General features: G+C 36.4%; 1 protein-coding gene across 1 annotated transcript in view; it reads left to right on the forward strand.

Moving 5' to 3' along the window:
- RAB2A (RAB2A, member RAS oncogene family) overlaps nucleotides 1-23,067 on the forward strand; it is a 38,417-nt gene that overhangs the window by 6,480 nt on the left and 8,870 nt on the right. Inside the window, exons 3-6 of the mRNA XM_026841566.1 lie at nucleotides 956-1,023; nucleotides 10,690-10,772; nucleotides 12,116-12,208; nucleotides 15,774-15,885. Coding sequence (XP_026697367.1) covers nucleotides 976-1,023; nucleotides 10,690-10,772; nucleotides 12,116-12,208; nucleotides 15,774-15,885 — 336 coding nt within the window. The 5' untranslated portion in view covers nucleotides 956-975. The remainder of the gene's footprint in view (nucleotides 1-955; nucleotides 1,024-10,689; nucleotides 10,773-12,115; nucleotides 12,209-15,773; nucleotides 15,886-23,067) is intronic.

Genomic DNA, 23,067 nt, shown 5'->3' on the forward strand with positions numbered 1-23,067 from the left:
GGGGGGGGGAAGGAATGGTTCCTTCCTGCACCCTTCCCCAAAAGTCCTTCTGCAGAAAGCAACGCTGACTGCACCCCCACCCCCCCCAATATTTTAAACGAAGTTTGAATGGACATTTGGAATACTTCAAGTCAGGGCTGCTTAATTGCAAGACTTCAGTCAAAATCTAGACAGTGACCAAATTTAGACAAAAATTAAGCTACCGGATCTTTATTTTTTTCTGAAGCATAGATTAATGGAAACATGACAGCCTTTAAATATGTCCATTATGTGTAGGCATTTGTCAGATTTTAACTGTTGTAGCAATAGCCTCAATTTATGCTTAATTTACTGTTAAGGATATTAAAATTGCTTTAAAAGATGGTACAAAAAGCTGAATCTTTCCACTGGAGAAATTACTTTTGTTTATTTGAAACATGATTTTTTTTTTTCTTGCATATTAATATTGATCTTTAGAATTTCAAAAGCACTTTTTCATAAAGGCAGAAATTTTTAATTAATATAGTAATAAAATTTATTGAAGGTGACGTTTGTATGCTCAATTAATAGAGTATTTTACTGATAAATAATTGTAGGCTTAATTACTTCTAAACTGGCTTCAACAATCTGTCATTGGTAGAGTGTTAAAATAAATGTGACTCTTCAATTTTCTGTTTGCATTTATATGGACATGTTTTTCTCCCTCTGTTCTAGAACTACTAAATTGTTTGGAAAACTTTGTAGGAAATACCTCCTTGACACTTACTCTAATGCATTTTTAAAGCACCTTGAAAGTAACATTTTTCTTCCTTCTGGAAAGCTTTCTAGCTCTTTCAGGCAGCTGGAAAATTAACTAAAAGCAGATTGTGAAAGAGATACAATGTTGAGTTAACTTAAACTTACTTGTTTTCATAGTACATGACATTCTTCTTTATGATACATGCTAATAATGTAATCTTTTGTAAAATCTATTCAGGTGTAGAATTTGGGGCTCGAATGATAACTATTGATGGAAAACAGATAAAGCTTCAGATATGGGATACGGTAAGTAATAAATCATAGAACATATGGCTCCACTGGTTTTCCCTTTATTCTGGTTAAGCTCTCTATCTTCAACACCCATGTGAGACTATGTACTTTGTCTTGATCTTCCTTTGGTTTCTGTGAAGATCAAAGGTTGGCTAAAATTTCCTTTTTTGGTGTGATGTATTCTTGAAACAGTGCAGATTTTTGCTGTTTGCACTATAACTTTACTTCTTCAAGTAACACTGTCAGATTTGTAAGACTGGAATTCATGCTGCCTCCCTTTTTTCTGAAAATTTTGTGTATTATTAAGAACTTACATTTCTCTGTGCATTCATGCAAGGTTGGTTAATGTAACATCCTGTTGGGAAATTACGATGTGTCTACTGCCTTTAATCAAGAGTGCTCTGGAGGAAATGTTTGCATTTCCAACGTAGAAAAAAAGATGTGGCTCACTGTTTTCGTAGAAGACTTAAGAACTCAATTTCTCTGGAAGCATGAAGATAGTAAATACTTCAGACAGTCAGGAAGGGGCTGGTAAAATCTTAAAGTTTTGAAAAGCCTACCAAAAGCCAGACTGACTTTTGAGGGGGTTCAGGTTAAAAACATACATTAGCAAACTCAGCTGTTTTCTTTTTGCCAGTCACTTTACCATAGAGCAGTCAGCCTCAGTGTCTACACTTGTGATGCAGCAGCTTTAAGATGCTCATACTGATGACTATGTCCTTCAAATGGGCAGGGTTGTCTGTTTCCTCTTCTAAAAGCATTTTAGGATACCTTTAGAAAGTGACAGATACACTAGTCAATCTCATGTATGTGCTCTTTTTGGTATAGAAAATCAATGAAGGAGTGATACATTTATATATGCATGCCTACGTACATGCATGTGTATATGAGAATTAAACAAATGCAGTATTTTAGCCAATTTCCTAGGTAAGATCTGAAGTACCTTAGTAACTATACAAGTTCATCACCTGAAATGGCATCTAACAATTGTGCTTTCTTGGAAGTTCTCACTGAGAAGGTGTAGAAGAATGTGGTCAGACTGTGCTTGTTTTAGGCTTTTTCTGCTCCATGCATTTTTACTATTATAACTGTTGATTGCTGACTACCAAGGTGACTGGTTGTTTTTAAGTTCCAATAGACAAGCAATTGTCTGTATAAACAGTAGCTTCTGAAGCAAACTTTTTAATATGTGGTGTGGCTACATGAGAATATATCTACATTGGTCCTTATTTCCCCAAATTGGGACAGTTTCTCAGTAGACCAAATTATTCATTTCCCTACCAATGCAGACACTGTCTTTCATTGACTTTCAAACTAATTTTGTTAATGTGCTGTTATCTGCTCCTTGGATACAAGTGAACTTCAACTATTTTTGATTAGATTGTGTTTTTCTTGATGCCTGTGACTCAGTAGCTCTTCACAGTCTGTTTGGCTTCTTGAATTCATCGAAGGGTCTGATAGCCAAAATTTCAATGGAATTTCTTTTGATTATGACTTATAAACTCTTTTTGAGAAGGGATTTTGTCTGGATATCTTAAGTATATCATACCTAGATTAAAAATATTAGTTAAAAGCTTTCATACACTGATTGTGTGTATGCTTGTGTTGTAGTTAATAATTTATAAGTTGTAAGCAACAAGTTACAGTATATTGGCTGTAGTTAAAATTTTAACTGTATAGAATCTGATTTTTAAAACACAGGGTAGTTCTGTTCTTATCTTGATTTGTCAGTATATCTAAATTTCACTGTCTCGGTTCTCATCTTGCGTGCAAAGGTGTTGAAGGAATAGCAAAATAAGAAATATGATAAGGTAGAGAGAAATTTTATTTATGGGTGTTAAGGTAGGTAAAGATGTCCATAATGACCAAGGTTACTATGTCTGTATTGTGTATCTGTGTTGAGCATTTCCTGAATTTCTTTTGTTAGCGAAAACTGCTAACTGCTACTGGTGCTATCTCCCTATTTATTAAGCCATAACAGTTTCTGGTTTATAAGAAGCTCATTTTACACCTATGACTAAAGAAACAGTTTCAGTTACATTTTCGGTTAGTGCTTACTGAGTCACAGCACTAGCACTTCTCTGATTTAGTGCTAGGCTTACATACCTGCTTCTAACCCATCACTGAAAAGGAGGAATCTTGAGCAGAGATGTAAGAAGTGGAGAACTGGATAAAATCTGTTTTGACTGCTTAACAATGAATAAGGACTTGTTTTCTTAAGAGAACCAAACACTTAAATTCAGATTTTTCTGGCCAGATATTTCTATGCAGTGGTGCTCAGTTTATGTTGTCTTCAGCTACAGCTCCAAGGAAAGGTATGTCTTAATAATGGGAATATATGGAAGCTGCAGCATACCTCACTGTAAGAGTATGTCATAATTTACAGGGTCAGCTGAAGCTAACACTGTTGCATGTCTACATGAGATCCATTTCTGTGCTCTTGTACCATAACTTTGACTTTTTCATTGGCATCTTAATTTGGATCAGGAGTGTGTTACAGAAGTTAGCTCTGCTTACTGCAGTCTAGTTTTCCAGTGGGAGTACGCAAACTGAATTCTTTTTGGATAAGGCTGAAATGGAAGATATGCTCAAGGAATGCATGTGTGTCCGTTAGAAATTGTAGTCTGGTATTTGGTCCTGTGAGCTGGTAGTCTAAAAAAACTAATCTGATGCAAAAAAACACACCCAACACCACTACCATCACTCTTTCCCCCCCAAAACCAACACCACCCAAAAATCACATTCCATGAAAGATATTCAATGTGGCCCTTCAATATTTAGTGTTAGGTGTTTCAGTGTCAGCTCTACTTCTGATCGTGTCTACAGAAGCAAATAGTGTGTCCTGTTGTTCTCTCCAGCTGCAGGCTGCTCCTGATCTCCCCGCTGCTGGGCTCTACAAGCTTGCTGCTGTGTGCTGTGGCATGCCCAGGTTTTAGGTCTGCAAGTCCTTGGGTTTCACTTTTTCTGATGCATTTAGGTCAGTCAAGGGGAGTGCAGGTATTGGACCAAATTGTTCATTTGTCTTGTCTATCTTTAGTCTCTAGATTATTTCCTTTCCTATGTCTTTTAATCTTAGTAACATCTTTCAATAGTTGGATAGACTGAGATGTTTTTGTCAAAACTGGTTAGTTGGTAATTGCCTGCTATAAGAAGTTAAGCTACTGTTTTGTAGAAGTGTGGTGTTCAAGGTAATGTCAGTTGCATAAACAACTTTTAGGGAACTAGAAGTGGTCTACAGAAACTGGTAAGGATCAAAATGACCGTTCTGGGAGCTATTAAGCTTTGTGAGTTTAAACAAGCTGTGTAGATGAGGTTGTTTGTCTTGTGACCATGTAACACTGAGAAATACTAAAATTGCTTCTCCTCAGGAAAAAAAAAAACCTGCATTGTTGCAGAGAGATACTGGGCTTGTTACCAGGCTGAGTCAGTAGCCTTCATTTTGTTGTTGAGGGGGATGTTCTGTATTGTATTGACTGTTACTAACAAGTCATTGTTGATGAGTAAAAATAAGCAGTAGTTGAAAGAAGGAATTTTAAGTTCTCTCAAATGCTGCAGTGAGAGAGATCAGTGGTGACACTAATCAATACTGCTTATGTTCTCTAAATTGATATGAATAAGAATTTTTCCTGTGTATTTAAATTTTATTAATCATTATGTTTCTATAACACTTCAGTCTTGCTTAGACTAAGACTGGTCTTGCCCAGAATAAAACTAAATATATGAAATAATATTTTCTTTTTTATAAGCTAATTACAAGTAATTTCTTAGTTTCCATAGAAGTGAACTTTCTAATTAAATTGTTAGTGTTTTCCAGTAGTTGAAAGCTTGCACAAAAATGCACATTTGTGCAAGGTGGAAGGCATCATCACTGAAGGCATGTCTCTTTCTTCCCTAAAATCATTGCGTGACTCGTCTGTCCACTTTCAGATACTCTGAATACGCTAATCCTTCTTGGAAATTCAGCTTTTTCATGTATTTGCAAATTCTTTGCATCTAGTAGAACTGAATAAAGTTTGCTTAATTCACTAAATGAATATCCACTTCATCTTGGTGACATTGATAATTGCTAGGATGTAGTGCTTACCCCCCAAGTTCTTTACTAATTGTCTACTTCATGATGTTTTCTACTTGCTTTGGTAGTCAGAGCATATTTTTATGTTCATGGACATTTGGTGAATTCTTCTACAGTATTTTTATTAATTTGACTCTTACCATTGCACCTGCAAGAAAGTGGCTCCATCTTGCAGTTCATTTATGATGACTCAGTGCTCATGGCCCTGTTTTACTGCTGTTAAGTAGTATCAAGAACTTGGAGAGGATCTCTTTTGGTTCCTGAAAGTAGTTTGATCATCAGTTCACAGACTGGTTTGGCTGCTATATGTGAGCATTAACTTCTTCCTGGATTCATGGATGAGGGGGAACTTGTCCATTTAATAGTTGTTATTGTTGCAGTTTGTGTAACAGGGACCATCATCAAGAACTTCAGTGCCAGTAGCGAGGTTACTGTTCACATCCATGATGGTACTTTAGGAAGCTAAGGTAACTTGATACACCATCTATCTTAAGTGCTCACAAACCTTTATCTGTCATGTGCATAAATGTGTTTGGTTATTGAAATAGTGTATTATTGGTATTTTATTTTCTGACTGATTATAGATTTCTTGTCAGTTTATCTGTGTCTTTCTATGGTAATAGAGAAAGTTCTTGCTTAGGATAAGGCCTTAGGTGGAAGAAGGGCAAATCACTTCCTTAGTAGAACTCCCATTTTAATGAGGGTACTACTTAAAACCTAAAGGTTTCAAATATATTTATAACCTGAAATAAATCATAAGGGTACTTCTAATAATGGAAGAGTAAAGCTTTCTGTTTCTATGATGTGTTGGGAATTGCTCTGGATGTCTAAATGGCATGTATTCAATAACATCAGAAGAAAAGGCATATGATCAGTATTTAGACATATGTACAGTTTCACCCTTGGGGATCTTTAGTCCTCTTGAAATTTCAGTTCCTATTAGGATACTGACAAGGTTATTCTGAAGCCACATGTAACTTGGCTGAATTCTTCGCATAAATTCTGACACTTTCTTGAATTGTTGTGGGTTCTTCTTCATAAGCATCTTCAATTCTTGGTCAAGAACGTCTTTGGAAAGCAGCAGGAGTTTTTTATTTTTATACTACTTTTGTGCCTATTATTTGTACTACATGCCAGTAAATCACCTTAAAATTCTTTTTATTCTGGAGTAGAGACGTGATTGCAACAAAGATTAATGTATTTGTATAAACAAGTTGCTATGTGACTAAAAGGCTGTTAATTTATTTATAACTCTCAAAACTATGTTCCAAGGTATGTATTGCTCTTCTCTTTCTGGAACATTTTGTTCCAGGGATCAGCTTTGTGGAGTAGTTCCCAATTGTCATAGCTAGTGTGACACTTGTGTGAGTTAGCTGTTTCTTAGATGTCTTTTTAGTTTTCTATATAGCTTATGAAAGTGTAAACAAGTTTAAATGAGTAATAGTTCCCAGTGTGAATGAGGTGTTCCGTCACCAGTTTTAAGCATACTGTATGTGTATGTGCCTTGTAAGAGTGAAGGAGTCTAGAGCTACTAGCTGTGGTGCATTGGAGTTTCTCATTTTTCATGTAGATGTATACTATAAAGTTTCCTCCTAATAAAAATGATTGGTCAATTTGGGTGTTGAAGGCCTGCTGGGATGTAATCATATAACTTTGTCCTTGAAGAAACTTTCTAAATTCTTTAGCATTGAGAATAGAGAGTTCAGTAAAATGAATGGACTGTTTTCTAGGGAGATGTGCTGTTGTGGATCCTATTTCATTTTCTAACTACTTTCTTGTACTGCATCATGGCTCTTCTTTTTATTATTTTTTTTCCCTTTAGTTTACCGCAGTTAAGGAACTTTCAAGGAACCCTTTTTGATAGCAAAGACTTGCTTGCATATTTTGCAACTGACAGCTACATGACTGCACCACACACTTGGAAATGACACAGAGATTTCCTATAGGAATACTAACACTTGGAGTCTTTTCTCAAATGTGCCATAGATACTGTGTCAGTAGTAACACAGTTACATAGCTTAAATGTTCCTGAAAACTTGAGTGCCGGCCCTAAATCTTTGTGTATCTCTACAACCTAAGTTGATTGATAATGTTTCATATTGTGCTTACATCATTAATTTGAAACTGTGTTTTGGCCTCTATACCAAGTTATATTCAGAGAAGCAAATGGGATATATGTCCATGCAGTTTTACAGTTCAAGCAGGGATGAAGATTTTTGTACTATTCTGAAGGCTTATAACTCCCAGAACTATGATTATATATATCAGAAAGTTTTGTTTTTGTTAACCAATATGATATGAATTTTAAAAGCTTACAGTCCAGAAAACAGCTAAAAAGAATGTTCCTAGCACTTAAAACATCACTTGTTTATCAGAGGCCCACATTTTTTCATGACTAGTGAGCTACTTGTGTCAAAGATAGCACCCTTTTCTCTTGAGAGGGTGCATGTTCAGGCCTGTTCAGTATGCATTTATTTGGACCTGTAGGCAACCTTGTCTGAGCTAGAGTTTCTGTATGTGAAATAGCTGTCATGGTCTGTCTGTTACCAAAAAGATGTTTCATTTTCCCCTTTCCACTGCAGTGTAATTCTGAAATTCTGGGGATTGCGTTGGAGCAAAGGCTTGTGTTGCCTGTACTAGATGTAATACAGCTGTGGGAAATACCCTGTTTAACATTCATTTAGTGGCTACTGCCACTGTTGCACCCACACTGAGCAATGGCACAGGTTGCCCAGAGAGGTTGTGGAGTCTCCATCCTGGGAGATCCTCAAAAGCCATTTTGACATGGACCTGGGTAACCTCCTCTGAGTGGTCCTGCTTGAGCTGGGGGGTTGTAACAGATGACCTCCAGAGGTCCCTTCCCACCTCAACCATTCTGTGAGTCTATGAAAAAAAGCTTTTTAATATGGAAGAGAAAAAAAGTGCTGCATTTTGGGGGAATGTGGAAAGGATGGTAAGAACAATGTTAATTCCACATAAAATGGAATTATGGTATCAAAGATGGAATCTGAAGATACCAAAGATGGTATCTAAAATGGAATCTCTGGTATCAAAGCTGGTTTAAATTTATACTAAGCTTCCATATTGCTATTTCTGTATGTTGCTCCTTGTAGCAAGTAGCTAAACTTGTGTTGGTCCTACTTTGCAAGACTGATAGAAGTACAGTTGAAACACACTTGTTGGTTTGGGGTTTTATTAAGTCTATTTTGGCTAATAGCCTATGCTTTTTATCTTCTTTGAAATAGGTTGTTCCTCAGGTAAAAAAAAAAAGGGGGGGAGGCAGATCAAATTGTCAGATGAAAAATGCTTAAATTAATAACGATACTAAAAAAAGCTGTGTAGTATTTTCTACATACCTGACCATGCTATACTGACCTTCTAGATCTCTCATTCAAAAAGATACTGTTAAAATAAACAGTATATTATATAGATATAGAAGGTGATTATTTTTATTTTATGGATAATATAAATATATATTATATAAATGTAGAAAAAGGGTTTCTTTACAGAAACTCAAGGTTTTTTCTGTTTAGAATGAAAGGGAATTCAGTTTGTGTTGTGCTTATATATACCAATAGACAAATTCATTAACTGCTATGTAGAAGATTGTATCTTTGGTGAAGAAGGGGTAACATTTTCCTCCCTTTCTCTAGTATTTCCTTCAGGAAGCAATGATGTTTTACTTGCTCATGATGAAATTTAAATACTTAAAAATGTTACAGTATTTTCAAGATTTAAATACTGAACTTTAAGTGATTCTTGTAAGAACTCTCAGTTCTTACATTCTTGTAAGATCTGCTAGAACCTCTGGCAGTCTTGGGTTGACCATGATTGATTTACTCAGGGAGATGAACAATTTCGGGTGTCAAGGTGGAATTTATGAAGGTGAAGCAGGCAATCTTAATGTGCTAGACTGTCCACTTAATGTATTATCTTAAGCAATACATGGAATACACTGTTAACAATAACTTGTCTGTTTTCTAGTTAGGAGGGAAATGTTTTATGCATCTACCATGCACTTGAGCTAGTCACTGCACCAAGAAAAAGTTGCAGAGCTTAGTGCAGCTTCTGGGTAAGGAACCAAGAATTGCACTAAAAATTTGATCTTTTCACTGTTCATCAGTGCATTCTAGCAGATTGTCTGTGTTCTGTTACCTTAGTTTACATAAAGATGCACTTGGATTCTCGGCCAAGTGCATATTATAGTGTATTCTAATTGTGTTGAAACTATTCAGTATATTGTCTCTTTTGTAACTTTTTCCACTGGAATGGTGAAGAGAAAGTGTTTTCTTAAACCAAAGTAAAGTATTATTTTTGGAAGATAATGATGCTTTCTGAAGGCTAAACATGTTGAAACTTGTGACACTGTTCCTGTTCAGTGACAGAATCTTAGACTAAGTTCTTGAATTCAAAAAGACCTTATTAAGAAAAGTACAGTAACTGTGAGAAGAGAAAGTTCTCTGTATACTGATTTTTTTCTTTTACTCTGTACACTAAAGGGTAGCTTGTATTTGATAAATATTTCATTCTTTTCATGGTTTTAAATAAGGGTAACTTCCTATGGTTCTGCAGATAACTGTCTTATTTCATATAGGGGTTTTTCAGCATTAATATTAGTATTTCTTAATTGTGTTCTCTGTTATCTTTGAATTATGCTAAAGCCTCTGCTATTACTAAATACTAGAAGCAAATGTTTCTTCTAAGAACTGTCAGGTGCTAGATAGCACCTCCAAAAACCATGAGCATGGGGAGCTCAAGATCTGCAACTATGAATATGTATTTTTCAGGACTGTGTTCTTTGAGCATGTTCTTTGAAGTGCTGAGGTTTTTACTTTTCTGAGAACTATTAAATTTATGTAGGATCTCTGAAGTTTTTCACCAGGGCATATGAAGATGACTCTTGCATCCTGTAGCTGTTTTGACAAGCATTATTTATCAAGTACAGAGGAAATTGATTAACTGTGGAGTGGAATTGTGTAAAATTGAATTCAGAACTCTTTTCTGTTTTTTTCATAATAAAATGATTACTGAAAGAATTCCATCTGAAGACTGTTGAAAGCTGGCTGCAGTTTATGATATAACGGATAAAATCTGCATCCTTGGCCTTCCAACAACCTTTACACCAGCAGATGGTGGGCGTAAAGATGTCATTCATCATTTATTTACAATGGACTTTATTTATTCTAGTGTCAACAGCTGCCCCAGGGAGCGGGTTATTGAATTCAAATGTGAAGCTCTGGGTTATTTGCTTCCTTTCAAATTTGTCTTCAGAGCTTAGTTGCTAGGAGTCCATTCTGTGCTCTAATAATGATTCATGTATTGTGAAGCCATTCAGTAAATTGGGTTGTCAGGGATTGCCAAAAAAGGTTTAGAGGTCTTGTTCCGATTTTTTTTTTTTTTTTTTAACAGCACTATGCAATAGTTGCTGTCTTCTCCTTATGTGCCTTCTCTTGCTAAAGACTGTTTCCAGTTGTCCCCTCTCTGATTTCTTCTCCATACTCCTCCTTGTCCCTGCCCTCTCAAAAGTAGAATTCTGTGATTCTAAGTTTGTGGGTTTCAGCACCAAAAATTAAATCTGATATGAAATAATGAAATTTTGTCTTCCACAGGCAGGGCAGGAGTCCTTCCGTTCCATTACAAGGTCATACTACAGAGGGGCAGCAGGGGCTTTACTAGTGTATGACATTACAAGGTGAGAATACTGTGGAAGTATAACTGGATTAAAATTATCTGTCTTTGCAGAATTGTGCTATGGTATATAGCAGTGTTAAAATGTTTAATTTAGATTAGCTTTTTGAATTGATATTTGTAATTTGGCATTTTGCCAACTTTGCTTAAGTGCTCAAAATCAAGATACAGCCTATGTAACCTATGTACTTCCAATTTTCTCTATATAGTAGTTGAGAAAAAGTATACATAAAATCTCAGGAAGAATGAAACAAAACATATGTATAAACTATTTGACCATGAACTTCTGGATTATCTTTATTGAGAAAGACATTAAAATATTTCATTAATACCTTTCTAGTGTTTTTATTACTGAGAGCCGATTTTTTTACTGAAGTGTCATTCTGCAAAGGAGTGAAATAGTAAAACATCAAAGCCTGGTTACATAAAAATACCAGGAAACTTCTACCATTGCTGTGTTTATGAGATTGGGAAAACAGAGGTCTTGGCATGATTTTTGTAGCAGTCGTTCAGAAGTGACTGAGGTTTTCCTGCTGTATTGAATAAAGTCTCTATACAACTTATCTGCAAAACTGTGGGTACTGTGGCTGGTTTATAAAAATGTTCCGGCTCTAAAACCCTATTAGGGTTTGTGGCTCTCTGTGTGGATCTTGGGTCTTGTTGCTGAATTAAGCAACAACTTTTACTAGAGATTTCCTAGACGTTTTTCCTTTTGTTCCCATTTATTTTTAAATATCAGGAAGCAACGTATTCTTTCCGTTAGATTTCCAGCAAATGAATCTTTGATTCATAAATAGATGTTTTTTCTTTTGTGAAATCTTAAACATGCTTCACAAGTATGTGATTTAATATTTAGTGTGCACATTCTGTAAAATCTGACACAAATATGGCATGTTAATCTTAAAAAGATTCTGCTGCTAAATTCAGTTTATAAACCCACAGAAAATTGTCAATCATTTTCTAACTTCAGTAGAACAAAAATTACTATATGAGTATGTGATTATTTGTACTATTATTTGAATTGATTGAGGCTGTTAGGGACTTCTAAAATTCCATTCAGCAGATTTTATGTATATAAAATTACAGATTCTTACAGCTATAAGAATCCTCTTTACTGTTTGTAGCAAACATGTTTTCAATTACTTTTTAGGCAGAGTTCATTAATGTTCCTGTTTACTAAATTTTTGTTTGCCTATTCTCCCTCTCCACAAAGGGATTACTAGCTTTTATCCCTGGAGCATGTGTACTAATAAGTGAGTTGGTTACTCAGGTAGAGAAGCTGACTAACAGAAGGGAAAGAGATTTCTTGAAATACTGCTTTTAATTTTTATTCTCTTCTGTACTTAGGAGGGACACTTTCAACCACTTGACAACTTGGTTAGAAGATGCTCGTCAACATTCCAATTCCAACATGGTTATAATGCTTATTGGAAATAAAAGGTAACTAGTTATGATTTTTGTAAGTGGTGAAGATCTATGACTTATCTGTATTTCAGCTTTTTTTGTTTTCTTATTTGTAGGGAGTATTTTAACTTTAAATTACTTCCAGTCACTGGAGGTAGTTCTATAGCGAATCTAAAACCTTTCCTTTTCTGATTAAACTAATACAGTGTGCAGCACATGTGGATCAACTACCTTATGCTCTGAGTACCTTTTTTAGAAATTTTCTTTTAAAAGGATTGACTGTGAATTCATGAAGTCATGGATTATATGAATTATTTTTCTTGTTACCTTCTTTTTTACATCTGGAGTCACCATTTAGAAGCACCTAGATCTCTCTCATAAAGAGAATATGGCTCCTAATTTTAGGTGTTCTAAAGTACTTTGGGTTTTGGTTATGAATCACAACAGAGAAAATTCTATTTTAAAAAAAGAAGCCTGTACTACAGGATTCACTTTGAACTTTTTACATTTGAGAAAAATTTTTGTACCTCAGAGATTGAGATGTTTCAGAATTCTAAACCTGTTTTGTATTCTGTATATCTTAGCTGGGTTTGAGGGTAGAGAATGTTTTTTCACCATTTCCTGCTAAGTTCAGACTGCTCTTAGACACTGGGTGATGACAATACAACTGAAAGTGTTGGAAGTGTGTTAACCGATTTGTAAACAATTAAGTACTTGGTCTTCTGATCAGCTGGACTGTCCAAAGTTCTAAAATGGTTCCCTATTGATGCTGAGACTTTAGTCTGTATTAAAGGTGTTTATAAAAACACATCAGTGAATACATTAAGTCTTATATGTAATTTTTCTAGGTCTTGATGCAGTGAACTGTAGCATCATGTTAAGATTTTTTTTTTCTGGATGTAGGATTTTTCCAAATATCAAAAGCATCATCTCAGAATTTAATAACCCATTAGTTATGGACCTTTACCTAATTGACCCTAACTTGACTCTGTGCCTCCACAATTCTTGAAGGTAAAGATGCCAGTTGAAATAATGGTGTGTATGCTTGTCCCTTAAAATTTAATGAGCAGATAGATAATTTCTTAGATATTACTGAGAAACAGTACTCTGGCTTTGCTACTCTGGGCTGTTCATTTCTTATTTTATTCTTCTTTCCCCTTGTTCCTTCTGTTGTCTTCCCTCTGCCCCTCACCCTCTACCTGCCCCTGAAAAACTTGTTAAACTTGTGAAGCTTGTCCATGTTTTTATACGTAATCTGGAAAATGACTTAACTATGCTCTTTTTAATTGAGGAATGTGATAAACATAGTCTTCGCAAATTAATATAAAAATATAATGTTTTATTAAATGAAGCTTTGGTAAGCCTGTAATGTCCCTGACCAACTGTTTTTATGCTTATGTGAGTAAAAATATGGCACTGAGTGAAACAGTAGAGCCTACTGTTTACTTGAGATAAGTATTACATAAGTTTGCATACTTAGTTGACATCTGTAACTATTCCTGATTATTCTTAGCTATTGAACTAAATTTGTATGTCTTGCATTCGGCTGATGCAGACTATACCACATGTTTGTATGTTATAATATGCTACTTGCAGCTAGCTTAGTATTCCCAGTTACAACTAGGTTTTATACAAAGAAGAAATAGACTTAAATGATGTATTTGAAGTAACAGATTAAGGTGCTACATGAAGTAAAAATTCTTTAAGAAACTTTTGAAAGGGGACTATTTTCAAGCCTCAAAGAACAGGATGGGGGGAAAAAAACTTCAATTATATTACATTATCCTGAAAGTGTGTTACAGGAGCTCTTATGGTAGGGCATACTAGTAGAGATGGATGGAAAGAAGAATGTGTGTACTAGCATAATGTTTTTGAAGGAATATATTTTGTTCTTATGAGTCCCAAAAGTGCACTTGATATACATTTGTAGTACTGACTTATTGATGGATTTGAAGAATGTTGTGAATTTAATCTGAAATACAATATCTGTTTTTAAAAAACATTGAAAATACTAGTGTTAAAACATGACAAATACTGTACTTAATCTTTCCAGAAAAAAACATAGCTATATTGACCTAGTAAGACCAAATGCTTTGAATTATTGGAATGGAGAGAGGAAGACAACTGTGGTTAGTAGAAGCAGTTAAAGCTCTTTAAGAATATGTTTAGATATGAGTAGTGAGTTTTGACTGTTATCACTGCAGTTTTCAGTGCAGCTGCACTGTTTCAATTCAAAAGAGTTGTTTCTTTCTGTTCTATCATGGAGATAACACTCTAGTGATTCAAGGTTTCAGCAAATTAAGACATTGCTCAAGTTCAAAAATACAATGTCGGATAGCTACTTCAGGGACGTGAGAGTGAACTACTTGTTAAGCTATCTTGAGCCTGAGGCTGAGATACTGGGAAAGCTTACATGTAATGAACATCAGCTTTAAAATTGAGAAGACACTTCTTGCATCCTTACTGTCAAATGCTTTATGTTTAAATGATGTATTGAATTGTCCTGACTATATAACTCATCTGAGCTAGCATGTAGTTATAAAAATAACAAAAGCCTGCTTTGCTGCAGAATAGATGCCACAGTGAGTATCGTTGATTTTTTTAATACATGTATAATTACAAGGATGGCAGCACTGAAGCCCAGTATACTTTTTACTGCTATTCTAGCTGCAAGTTAAGCTTCTGTATTCACACACTATTTAGTTTTAAAATGTGTATCTGAAGGTATTTTTACATGCACAACTTAAATGAAACTTTAAATATATGTTATTATTTATGTGTAAATGTAGCATTATTATTGCTCAAGAGGTAATGCATTTACAAATAAGGACAAACTGTGTACACCTTTTTCCTAAAGAAGCTTTAAAAAGTAAGAGTAGGATACTTAAGTGTCTACATGACTTAGAGAAGCAGATTTGTCTTTAGCTGTCCAGTCCAAGAGTTGTTTCCTATTCTTTTCTGTAATATTTAACTTTAACTGCTTGGAAAACAAGAAACTGTAAAATAGTCACTTCATATTTTTCTGCTCTTAGAGGGCCAGGCCTGAAGTTCCAAAACCTAAATGCTAGTTTGTTTGGAGAGAACAGCTAATGTAGTTCAAAATAACATTTTTGCTTTTAAGTCTTTTTATCAGAACAGAAATTGACTGTATGAAGTTTTGTTACTGAATACAAATAATTAAAAATAACTTTAAAAATAAAGTTTGTAACATTAAGAAATAATTTATAAAATTCCCTTATCAGTTCAGCTTTACAGTGTGAACTGGTAGATAACATTATAGTAGAAAAGAGTGATATTTACCTAAAATGACAATGTCTGTAGTTAGCATTCAAGGAATAACTAGATAAATGCACATGCCTCCTGTTGAAAGCCTTTAAGTCTTTAAGATCTGTGTCAGCTAGGATTGATAGCTCAAGCAAGTGTGATGGCTGTGGCTGCTCCATATACTGTAAGTGCAAATCTTACAACGATTCTACTTTATTCATATGTACATAAGTTCTAATGGGGGCTCTTGACCTCTCAGCATGTCTCTGAGGAATAATATATATAGACAGGTTAGACCATGCAACTAACTTTTTTTTTTTTTCTTTTTCCATCTTAGTGATTTAGAATCTAGACGAGAAGTCAAGAAAGAGGAAGGTGAAGCATTTGCACGAGAGCATGGGCTTATCTTTATGGAGACATCTGCCAAAACTGCTTCCAATGTAGAGGAGGTAACTTTGCTGAATGCTGGTGTTTTAGTAAAACAGTTGTTTTGAATTGTACTTTGGTATTTGTACAAATACTATTCCTCTAGGTTTTAGATTCTTTAACTTGAATTATAGAACAGTTTGGGTTGGAAGGGGCCTTAAAGATCATCTAGTTCCAACTCCCCTGCCACAGGCAGGGACACCTTCCACTAGACCAGGTTGCTCAAAGCCCCATCCAGCTTGGCCTTGAACACTTCCAGGGATGCCCCATCCACAGCCTCTCTGGGCAACTTGTTCCAGTGTCTCACCACCCTCACAGTGAAGAATTTCTTCCTTATATCTAATCTCAATCTAACCTCTTTTAGTTTTAAACCATTACTTCTAGTCCTATGACTACACTTCCTGATCAAGAGTCCCTCCCATCCTTCCTGCGGGCCCCCTGTAAGTACTGGAAGCCACTATAAGGTCTCCCTTCTCCAGGTCTTTGTAAGGTCTTTATAAGGTCTTCTCTTCTCCAGGCTGAATAACCCCAACTCTTTCAGCCTGTCCTCGTAGGGGAGGTGCTCCAGCCTCCCGATCATCTTCAGCCCTCCTGGACCCTCTCAAGCAGGTCCATGTCTGTCTTACGCTGAGGGCCCCAGAGCTGAACATAGTATTGCAGGTGGGGTCTCATGAGAGTGGAGTAGAGGGGAAGAATCACCTCCCTCAACCTGCTTGCCACCCTTGGTGCAGCCCAGGATGTGGTTGGTTTTCTGGGCTGTGAACAAACATGGCTGGATCATAGTCAGTTTTTCATCCACTACTATTCCCAAGTCCTACTCTGCAGGGCTGCTCTTTATTGAGCACTCTTTATATTATGGGAAACACAATGTCTACGTTGTATCTGATTGTATAGCACTAATTATATTGTTGACACTCTAGTAATAAAAAGCTTGTTTAGTTTTTTAAATACTTGTTCAGAGAAAGGAGTACGTCTGTCTGCCCTGAAATCTAAAAAGACTAGAATAGATTTGCTAGTCTGAAGCAAGCCAAGCTATTGGTGTCCTTGGCAGATGTCAACCTGTTCTAAAGACCTTTAGTATTTCACAGGCTCTTCAGAGCAATCTGTTTCACTGCTATGGTATTTGTGGTATTGTCATCTTTCCCCTCTGCTACCTAGCAGGAATCTTCTTTGCTGCAATTCATGCACACAATTTCTCTCCTCTACAGAACTGCTGAAGTGGTCATTATCTTGGTTGCTATAGTCTACTGTGTGTTTGAATAAGTTGTTCAGTCTTTGCTGTTTTAAAGAACTTATGGGTTTTTAAAGTTTTGTTTATATTCTTTTTATTTGCTTATATTCATATTTCTGGACATATGTGAGTGTTTATATCTCACCTTGATTTACTGCACGCCTTTCTTAAAGGGTTGTTGTGGTGGGTTGACCTCAGCTGGCAACTAAGTGACCATCCAGCTGTTTATTCACTCCCCCTGTCCAGCAAGATCGGGGAAAGAACCAGAAGAGCCAAAGTGAGGAAAAACTCAGGGGTTGAGATAGAGTTTAATAAATGAAGGAAAGGTGGGGGGGGGGGAGAGAATAATGGAATGACAGTTACTCAGCTTCCCACAGATTGATTCCCAGCCAGTATCTGAGCAAGAGATACTTTGGAAAAACTACCCTTAGGCCAGTTCTGGTCAGCTGTCCTGGTTGTGTACGCGTGTGTGAGTGTGTCCCCTGCTGCCCCATCAGATTTTGTCTAGCCTAAGCCTAATCACTGCAGGGAGCAGAGCAAGAAACAGAAAACCTTGACACTGTAAGCACTGCTCAGCAGTAGCTAAAACATTGGTGTGTTATCAACACTGTTTTAGTCGCAAATCCAAAACACAGCACCCTACAGGCTGCTGTAGAGAAAGCTAACTTCATCCTAGCCAGACACAGTGCAGCTGTGGATAAAGAGTTCTAGCTGAGATGTTAGTGTTATGTAAAGCAGAAAGGTTGCTTCACATGTCTTTCAGGCCCATACTCAGTTTGTATGTCCCCACTGACCTTTTTTATAATAGCATGGCATAGTTCAGCTGCTCATACTATGTAATCTGCCCATACTATTTTCCAAAACTGTCCTAAGTGCAAAATGGTGGCCAACTGATGAGGTATTCTTTTAGTGGTAAAGCTTTCTAGTTTTGAAATATTTAGTATTTTTTGAAAACTTACAGTAGAGTAACAAACAGCTCTCATTGACTTCACTGTCATTTGTTACTACCTGATTCTACTATTAGCACCTCTCTCCATGTCAAAAAAATACATGGTAGCGAATGAGTTGTCCAGTACCTAATGCATCTCTGATCATCAGGAGGAAAATGAGCACTAATTTATTTGTCAGAAAAGTTCAAATAGAATCCTCTCCTCCTGATGATACGAGTGAATGATTATATGCATGTACTAATTTTCTAATTCTGTTGGAAAATCCTGAGGGTATAATCCTTTTTAGTGACAATCAAATGCACTCCTTACACGGTATTCTTAGTCAACACTAAAACAAGTGATGTGGTCTGGAATAGCTACAGCTGAAGGAGCAAAATCTTAATATTTGGGCCAGTAAAAATAAGTGAAGAGAAATAGCAGGCACACAGTAGGTGAAAGAGATCATTTTGTGGACAAAAAAAAAAGACTATTTTCATTTTAATGCTGATTCTGGGCTGTTCAGTATCAAAGAATAGAAGGGAATGAGGAAAAAAAACATACGGAATGGGCAACATTTGAGGAAAGAACAGGAATTATGCAAAGTAGAGTCACATCTAGCAAACTTGACTTCAGAACTGGAAAAGAATGGTAGTTTTGTGACTGAGTATATAGAAACTAAACAGGAAGAACAACATTTGAGGTAATTCAACTAAAATTAGATTACATTTTAAGCAGAAGAAATCTGTGGCCCTGTGTCTATAAATGTTATCTTGTGTGGTGGCAATGGAGAACACTTTCACTGGCTTCTTTGGGAAGCTAAGGACTGAGAAATTAATACTGTTGAATTTTTACATTGATGGAAATACACTGGATACAAAAAGCTGGATGTTGCAAGTCTCTGAATTTGCATCTAGATTATTATATTGGATGTTTGCAAATGCATTTGTGTCAAAAGTATTGAAGCAGACACTTCTATTATTAGGTTTCAGATAAATTGTCTGAATATTTCTTATGCATTTAATTTGAGTCTTGGAATGCTCTTCTTTTCCAAAAGTACTAAGCTATGGGGTTTGGGGGGAGAAGGAATATCCCCTTAATTACTCAGCAGCATTTTTAATCCATGCTGATAAATCACTGATGACTATATTGCATCATGCATGGGTTATGTAGTTAACTGTTACAGTGCCAGAATACTGTAGAAATCTGTGAAGTCAAACGTGTCTGCCTAAGATACAGCATCAGCAGTGTGAAGGAGCGGGGGATTTTACTTGAGAGAAGGATATAGCCGAGGAGCAAAATGGTAGATGTAGATTTTGACTGGCTAGCAGCAAAGACATGCAAACAAAAGTTTACACGAATACAGCTTCAGAAATTCTTAAGAATTACGTGCACATATTAGGTCTCTACTCTGTATTTAACAGTCTTATTGAATGATAAAATTAATGTTTAATTTTTAATTCAGTTATCAGCCTCCTGTCCTTCTTACCCATTTGTAGGAAATATTTCTCATAAAGGGTCCTTTGGAGAAAGACGCTATTACTATAAGGCATGTGCATATGGAAGTGCATATATATAACAGGCTAGAACATTCCCAGATAACAACTGGTGTCTTGTTTCCTCTTTCCCTTCCCAAAAGAGGGATTTTACCATACTGAGATCATGTAGTTGCCTAATAAAGCCTTGGCCTGATGCATTTGTGCCTGTGTTGTGTAGCTTAGTGGTTGCTATACGAAACAAAGTAGTAATGGAAGTGTTTTTCTGCATAGGGTATTGAACGAAGTAGTGTAAGTTGGATTGCCCAGGAAAGTGGCAACAAAGAAGCTACACAGTATCTGGTAATAGGGCTTAAACTACTCTTCCATCTATTTAAGAAAAAGTTAGATCTAAATTTGAGGTATCTGTCCAAAGTAGAATTAGGAAGAATATCCATTTTTTCTGGCCAGACATGTTTTGCAGTTTAAAGGGGGGTGGGTGGGTTTCTCACTACACAGATGGTTTTCAAACTTTGCTTTTTGATTCTGAGGCAAAAGTAGTCGTGGCAAAAGAATCAAGACCATGAAGGGTTTAGAAATAATAATTTTGGATTGTTCAGAGAAGCCCTTTCTCAAATCGCTTGAATTTTGTAGTTCTCTGCAGCCTACCTCAGTATGTGGAAGCAGTCTATCTCCTAAACATACATGGCTGCTTGAAATACTAGTCAACAGAACTTTATTTTAACAAAAATGCTTTTAATGCATGTTTTCAGAGTAGAAAATGGGGTAAACATCTTTAGTTCTTTAGGATGGCTGCTTGTATCAGTGATTTCTGAAGTGGTAAGGGAGCTTCCTAGGCAATTCTAAAAATCTTCTAAGGTAATTCTTCATGGGAAAAGTAAATTTCAGAAGTATTTTGAATTAAATGACTCTGCTTTGTAAAAAAACAAGGTTGAATCAGTCAATTTTTTTTGAGCTGTTCACACTGCATTGTTAAGTGGTTTTAGATTATAGCAGATGGATTAATTCTTATATATCTTTTGGTTGACATCAGTTACCACTGTACAGTTTGCATCCTACAGGTGTAAAGAAACTATAGCAAGTGCTTTTTACCTGTTTTAATTATTCTTGAGACATTGTTAGCTCTACAGGTTACTGTGTTCTTCTCAGTCCCACACAGTTAGTGGATTATCTATCCACATTCCACGTTTTCTGAACAGCTACTTGGGTAGGGGCATTACCTTGTATACTACCAGGTTTGTTCTGCTACCTCAGGAAGCTTTGGCTGCTTACCACAGAAGCATTTCTACAGCATCTGGTTCAAGATCTGGCATGTGTTTCTTAATATTGTCTCTAGTCTCATGTCCAGACTAACACCTGGCCCTGCAGCAACAGGGCTAGTAACTGTGTGGCTCTTGTATGCTGAATATCAAATTCTTGACACTGGGGAATTCAGGAGGGGCAGTGTGGCGGTACAAACTGGTGGTGCTACATAAGTTAACACACAAATTGGCATTATAAAGCACAAGCAGAGAGCCATAGAAGTTTTCTGGTGCTAGTCATAGCTATTCAGTATAAAGACTACTTACATTTCATGCAAACGTAATACTGAAACACAGCAGCACATGGGTGTGTGTCTCCTGTGTTGTACCAGAAACGTTTAAGCGCCCAGAGAAGACTTTGCATCTCTAGTTGAAAATACATGTTTATCTGTGTCAAGTGATAAGACAAGCCTCTAGACTTTGTTTTGGTCAGTTTGACATTGTTTCTGACCCAACTTTATCTTACCTTGCATCATAAATGGCTGTTGTAGATGTTTGTAAGCTAATAGTGGAGTCTTTAGCAAGTTTTTTTTTAATATATAAACAAATTGGCTCTTGTTGTTAGTGTTATTTAAGCTGTTTCCCTTGATTAAACCTGATTTCCACCACTGTGTAATGCTTTAGTCAATCTGTAGCTGTAGCAGCTACATTGACCTGTTCATTGCTTGTATCTTAAGATAGTTTGTTCACTGTGTTCTTCAGGATTACATCTCGTAACCTGCATCTTGGATAGAAGCGTTTAGCAGTGGGGAATATCCTGTTAGCTGTTTATCTTGTGCGAGGCAGTTAGGGGATGTTTATACCCCGTTTGCACAATAGGTAGTTGGTAGTTGGGAGCAGGAAGTAGATGTAGGCTCTTCCTTCATAGTTTCTGTGGAGGCTTCTGAGAATTCATTGTGGTCACAGAGTTAAATCATTGTGTTTGATGTGGAATGGGATTGGGTGAGGAGTTTCTGAGTCATTGGGAGGATAGAAGGATTACTGGGGTGGAGGTTAAGCACAGGGTTATAATTTGACTGCAGTGGAAGGCCAGTTGCACTATTCTGTTCAGTGGTATCACCTGCATGAACCCAGGGTGACCACGCAGTCTCCTGCTATGCAGAGTCCTTATCTTTGTGTCCTTGGAATGTCACTTGTTTGAATCCACTTCCATGCACTGATTCTCAAGAAGTAAAGATACCTACTGTATTTGGGAAGCAGGAATAATTGTGCATTCTTCTTGCACTTCAGACTGCTACTTTCAGTAATGATTGATGTGATCAATCTTAAGCAAAAGAGTATTCTGGATACTGGTCAAACCAGTGCTAGATACCATCACTGTTCAGAAGCCGATCTCACTTAAGTTGTACTAGTGTATCACTGACTCGTGTGGGAGTTGGTTTTAGTAAGTTGTTTCCCATATGGAGGGGATTATATAGCCCTATGCCAAGCTTTCATTTTAAGACTATTGTCTCTGTTAGTCCAAGTTGTCCGCACATAAATAGAATGCAATCATGGATTCATTATTTAGGATTAAATCTGAATAGACTAGCGGTTTTGACTGAGCAATGGAGTACTTCTGCTACATGTAACTGGATGGTCATTCAATGGTTTTGTTTCAGCTGTAACTTAATTTTCTCTTTAGGCAGCTTCTTTCATACTTTTGCTTAAATGCATAATGAATATTCAAAACCCTTGTAGTTTCAACAGTGGTACTACTTGGTCATGGATAAGGGAAGGAAGATAGCCTTTGTAATATTCTGAAGGGTAAAAATGAAAATACCTCGGAAGGATGAGATTTTTAGCAGGTTCTAAATTTGAACTGATTTTTAAAGTGTTTTTTTTATAGCCCCTCACCACCCTCTGTAAACACAACAAATTGCTGGTAAACAGTTGTTTGACCTGGTGATATAGTTAGCAGGGATTTAGTTAGTAAAGCTTGAAAGTCCTGGGATATTAGTAGTTTTCATGGTAAGGTAAAGTGACACACAAGATGTAATCTGACTAGAACTTTCAAAAGAACAGGATTTCTAGTTCATCAGAGTCCCTAAAGAAACCCCAACAAAACCAACAGTTAGGTTTATCTTAACTTGTATAAAAAACAGTATTCCTTCAAGTCCCTTGAAATCAAAGTTCTGTGGCCTTTCAGCTGTGTCACGTTGGTGCTTTAGCTGGTTTCCCCCATGAGAAAGTAGAGAGGTGAAGCTCATGTCAGTTCAGCTGTGGGATAGAGAAGGGGCAGGACACTTGGCTCTGGTGAGGATTCACAGCT

Source organism: Athene cunicularia (assembly GCF_003259725.1).
Source record: "Athene cunicularia isolate RWA chromosome 2 unlocalized genomic scaffold, athCun1 chr2_part1, whole genome shotgun sequence".
Taxonomy (NCBI): Eukaryota; Metazoa; Chordata; class Aves; order Strigiformes; family Strigidae; genus Athene; species Athene cunicularia.